The sequence below is a fragment of the Calliopsis andreniformis genome, unplaced genomic scaffold, assembly GCF_051401765.1.
Source record: "Calliopsis andreniformis isolate RMS-2024a unplaced genomic scaffold, iyCalAndr_principal scaffold0001, whole genome shotgun sequence".
NCBI classification, from domain to species: Eukaryota; Metazoa; Arthropoda; class Insecta; order Hymenoptera; family Andrenidae; genus Calliopsis; species Calliopsis andreniformis.
In genome coordinates this window covers 40,827,695-40,833,044 of record NW_027480422.1, presented here as the reverse complement: position 1 = coordinate 40,833,044, position 5,350 = coordinate 40,827,695, and the positions used below count along the sequence as shown (strand labels likewise).

The following is a 5,350-nucleotide window of genomic DNA, read 5'->3' as shown; positions in this document are numbered from 1 at the left end:
GAACATATTGTATTAGCTGCTTGTTTATCTTCACTACGAGCACTCAACAGTACATGTTTATCAGTTTATTAGTTAAACAGTGATAATTGATAAAAAAGAAAAAATACTATGTTTACAACACCTATACACTATTCTGCTTTTTACTTGCAAGAAATCATTTAACATATACTTATGCATCCTCCAAAAATACAACATATCCTACTTTTAGCAAAATTAGATATTGTACTCCATTATATCCATTATAATGCATATCGTTCAGAAGTTAAGTATTCTTTTTATTAAAACCCTTAAAAATAATCACATTTATATCACGCTTGGTATCATTTTAATCAGAAAAACAGCATTTCACCGGTTACATTTCTGTGAAGATCACATATGAATTTATAAAAATGACTTCTCATTACTAGGTACCATACTTCTGTTTACTTTTTTCCCGAACCCCTGGGATGCGGGTTCCGAGAGCTTCGCACCAAAGCACTCCAGGGTCATAAAAAAGGTCCCATTGAAGTGGTCACCGTAGAAAATATCGTTGGCAACGAATTTCCTACGTTACGTTACGGCCGACGTCGGTACAGTGTGAACTGCTTCATTTAAAAACGAGGCAACAATATCTCTTGCCGTCGGCCCGCTACGTTACGTTACGTTACGCTGCGTGTAGTGAGAACGAACGAGCGGTGCCGGTCACCGTCGGTGTAGTGTGAATGGTTTCATTTAAAACTCAGGGACTGATATTCTGGCTTTTGACCCGCTACGTTACGTTACGTCACGTTACGGTGTAGTGTGAATCTACCCTTAGCCTCTCTGCGCCTGATCAACCAGATTTGGTTCTTCAAAAAACCCAAGTTGGATGGGTCATCGGGGGGAGCGGTCCAGCCTCAACGTCGCGTATGAAGCATCGAACATTTCTTGCGACACCGAATTTCGATCTCAGGAAATTTTAGGAGCTAGAAGAAGGTCCTCAGGTACGTCACCTATCGTCCGAAGAACAGGATTGCGAAGATCACTTCAAAGATCATACTAGGCGAGACGAAACGGGACGTTACATCGTCGCTCTACCCTTCAACGGAAGGAAGGCCGAACTCGGAGAGTCTCGATCGCGCGCTCTCAATCGATACTTGGCGTTAGAACGAAGATTCAGTCGCGATACGGAACTGAAACGCGAATACACGGCCATAATAAAAGAATACTTAGAACTAGGGCATTTGAGCGAGGTCAACGCGTCGCACGGTATGGGAAATTTCTACCTGCCGCACCATGTCGTAGTAAAACCTGCGAGTACCACCACGAAGGTTCGGGTCGTTTTCGATGCGTCAGCGAAATCGAGCAGCGGATTGTCACTAAACGACGTTCTCATGACGGGACCTACAATTCAGGACGACCTGTTTAAGCTCCTCATACGTTTTCGTACGTATGCATACGTTCTCACCGGAGACATCGAAAAAATGTATCGGCAGTTCTACGTCCAACCGAATGATCGTCGGTATCAGCGGATTTTGTGGCGCGATGACGACGGCTACATTAAAACATACGAGCTAAACACGGTCACGTTCGGGATATCATCAGCTGCGTACTTAGCAGTCCGATGCTTGCAACAACTTGCGGAAGACGAAAGGTTGAGTGCACCGATCGCGGCAAACGTATTGAAACGAGATCTATACGTAGATGATCTATTGACTGGCGCTAACACTTTTAACGACGCGTTGCGTCTACGTGACGAAATTATAGATCTCTTAAAACGCGGAGGATTAAACATCCGTCAATGGGCGTCTAACGAACCGCAACTCTTGACGGGTCTTCCTAAGGAACAGATACATCCGAAATTCTTTGGCGATTCCTCGATAAAGACGCTCGGAATTTCGTGGGATGCGCGCAACGACGACATTGTATATAGAGTAGATGTAAATTTCGACACGCAGGTCACTAAACGGACAATATTATCCACAATTTCTAGGATATTCGACCCATTAGGTTTACTTGCACCGGTCATTATTACGGCAAAAATTCTAATTCAGAAGCTCTGGCGATTAGAATTAAATTGGAACGAATCGCTACCCAACGACATGCATACGGAATGGACGACATTTATGCAAGATTTTCGAACGCTAGATAAGGTATCCTTTCCACGTAACGTGTCGCAGCGTGCAGTTGTCCGGACGGAACTTCACGGGTTTTGTGATGCGAGCGAACGCGCTTACGGAGCTTGCATTTACATACGAACGATTGACGAAACCGGCAACATTAGGATCCAGTTATTATGTCCAAAATCGCGCGTTGCACCGTTAAAAGTCATCAGTCTTGCACGACTAGAACTATGCGGAGCAGTTCTGTTGGCAAATCTATACCAGAATATTCAACAATCTTATCCATGTCAATTTCACCGTAACGTGTTCTGGACAGATTCGACCATTGTCCTTAATTGGATTAATAAGGAACCTTGCACCTTGAAAACCTTCGTTGCAAATCGTGTCGCCGACATTCAAGACAGGACTAGCGTGAACGCGTGGCGACACATAAAATCTTCGGACAATCCGGCCGACTTGATTTCTCGAAGGCAATCTCCGTCACATTTTTTGACTCATACGATTTGGTATCATGGACCGACATGGCTGATTAAATCGGAATCGGATTGGCCACCGTCGCAATTCACAATTACTTCGGAAGTCCCGGAATCACGACCACTCGCGTGTTTCTTAACGGTTGTCATTCGTTCCGAAGAAATTTTACACCGGTATTCATCGATAAAACGGCTACGAAGAATAATCGCTTATTGTCTGCGCTTCAAGCAACGTGATAAGGTTAAGGGTCCTTTAACTATAGAAGAGTTACGCCACGCGAACGAACGAATTATAAAACTCACTCAAGCATCAGTTTTTTCCAAGGAAATCAATCAATTAAAAACCGGCAAAGATTTGCAACCCGGTAGTAAACTAATTTCGTTGCGACCTTTCCTGGACGATAAAGGCATATTACGAGTCGGAGGACGTCTGCAGAATTCGAGTCTGCCATATGAACAAAAACATCCGATCCTTTTGCCGAGGAATAATCATATTACGGAGTTAATTATTCGGAACGCTCACATCCAAAAACACCACACCGGTATCAATACAACGCTATGTATCGTTCGTCAGCAGTATTGGCTGATCGATGGAAAAAGCTCTGTACGAAAAATCGTGCGACGATGCCTTAGATGCTTCCGGATTGATCCACCAACTGTAAAGTATACAATGGGTAATTTACCTGCCGCGTGAGTCTCCGAGAGTCGACCCTTTTATAACTCCGGAATAGACTATTGCGGTCCATTTTTTATAAAGCAAAGGAAGTATCGTAACCGAGCAAGGGTTAAGGTTTACGTAGCGGTATTCGTCTGTTTCGCGACAAAGGCAGTCCATCTCGAAGTTGTCGGAGATATGACGACCGAAACATTCATCGCCGCCTTGAAACGATTTGTCGCGCGAAGAGGAATATGTCGTAATATATACTCTGACAACGGAACGAATTTCGTGGGTGCGGACAACGAGTTGACCCAACTTCATCGAGAACTTCAAACGGACGCGAAGGTTCAACGATGGCTAGCCGATAAAGAAATCGCGTGGCACTTTATACCAGCTCTTTCGCCGAATTTCGGAGGGCTATGGGAAGCTGCGGTGCGTTCGTTCAAACACCATATCAAACGAGTTGTCGGGGAACAATTGTTTACACTAGAAGAATTCAACACTCTAGTTGTAGAAATCGAGGCGATCCTCAATTCCCGTCCGCTAACTCCGCTTTCCTCAGACCCCAATGACCCTTCAGCATTGACTCCTGCTCACTTTCTAATCGGCAATACGTTAACGAGTCTACCCGAGATCGATTTCAGCGAGACACCTGCCAACCGTCTATCGAAATGGCAGCATATTCAGAAAGTGAAGCAGGACTTCTGGACCAGATGGTACAAGGAGTACCTACATCAACTTAACGTGCGACAAAAATGGTCCAGTGGTTCGCACGAAATCAAGGAGGGATCCTTGGTTATCTTAAAGGATGACCATCTACCGCCATTACAATGGCATCTCGGACGAGTAGATAAAGTGCATCCAGGACCGGACAACGTCATCCGAGCGGTCACCGTGCGGACCAACCAGGGCATCTATCAGCGCAACGTGAAGCAATTGGCGCCTCTTCTAGTGAACGATGCAACCCAAACCCCGCAGAGCTAAAGACTTTATTTTGTTTAAGTTTAGCGTTAAGGCTACATAATGCATTCGTTTATGTAAGCATTCGCGTTTCGTTGTATGAGGGATATCGATTCCTATTGATCAATTTAATTGATCAACGGGGGGAGCATGTTCCGTTCGAAGAGGCAATCGCGTTTATTGCTGCCAGATGTGGGAATCCGAGTTTCTTGTAAATACCTTCTGTATTCATCCGTACGTTCAAAAATTCCACATCTGGCAGAATAAAGTAATTTCGTGCTTTTTTCGAGCGAAGTGTTCATCCCTAATACCCATCGAGGGCCGTATTGCCCCGTAATCGGTGCCTTCGCCAGCTCATCCTTTTCGGACTCAGCGGATTGACGCTGACTCGCGGGACAATACGGCCATAAAAACATTCGGAAAATACGCGCGTGGGCCCGCTCGAGCCACGCTATTCCGGGGTTCGTTCTTCCTCCCCAATTTTCGCGGCCTTCGACCTGAAGGAAACGTTTCCTCCACTTTCGTCGCGAGGAAATCAGGGCGGTTCCTTTGCCCCCGTCAGGGTGACTAGGAAGATCTTCCTTCTTTGGGCCAAAGGCCAATCAATGCCGATTTGTTTCGTCGTGCAAATTCGGTGACGCCCTTAAAGTCGCGCGTTTTGGGGATGTAGGGTGATGAAGAACGGACTCCGGGGAAAAAAAAGGAGATACATTCGAATCTTCGAAGAGATACATTCGAGTCTTCGACAAGAAGTAGATGCATTGGAGTCTTCGAGAATAACGCAAGGAAAGAAGTCAGAGCCGTCTGAACTTCACCGCAACTAGAGTCATCGTGCGGACTCACTGTTTTTCACTGTAACATTTCACTGACGAGGTCCATCCGGAATTTGAAACAGCCACTCGAGATTAATTTGGCGAGTGGCAAAACGAGTGTCGCGAGTATATCGATTAACCGCGAACCGAACAGATTCTAATAGTCTCTGTTCAAAAATCACATTTCTAAAAGCAGGCATATCCGACCCCGAATATTTGCATATCCTGAGTTTCAGGAGACAACTATATATAAACCCAGAAGACGTTAAAAGAATACCAGGATCCTTCAAAATGAACATAGATGATACCCCCCACCGAATTTTCACAACGACAGACAATTTGAACTGCTTCATATGCAAGAAGGAA

At 45.1% G+C, this 5,350-nt stretch overlaps 1 protein-coding gene across 1 annotated transcript; it reads left to right on the top strand.

The window, feature by feature from the left end:
* Positions 1-244: 244 nt before the first annotated feature.
* LOC143186476 (uncharacterized) lies at positions 245-4,295 on the top strand. Its single transcript, XM_076390154.1, has 7 exons — positions 245-351; positions 408-569; positions 659-697; positions 780-885; positions 942-3,228; positions 3,286-4,191; positions 4,255-4,295. Exons 1-7 carry the CDS (start codon positions 245-247, stop codon positions 4,293-4,295), a joined length of 3,648 nt encoding a protein of 1,215 aa, XP_076246269.1.
* The last annotated feature ends 1,055 nt before the right edge of the window (positions 4,296-5,350 follow it).

Bases quoted from the DNA above. Each gene is read 5' to 3' on its own strand.
- LOC143186476 (XM_076390154.1), top strand. From the start codon at position 245: ATGCATATCGTTCAGAAGTTAAGTATTCTTTTTATTAAAACCCTTAAA. The intron at 570-658 runs GTACAGTGTGAA...CGCTGCGTGTAG, and splicing joins TTACGTTACGGCCGACGTCG to TGAGAACGAACGAGCGGTGC. The intron at 3,229-3,285 runs GTAATTTACCTG...ACTCCGGAATAG, and splicing joins AACTGTAAAGTATACAATGG to ACTATTGCGGTCCATTTTTT.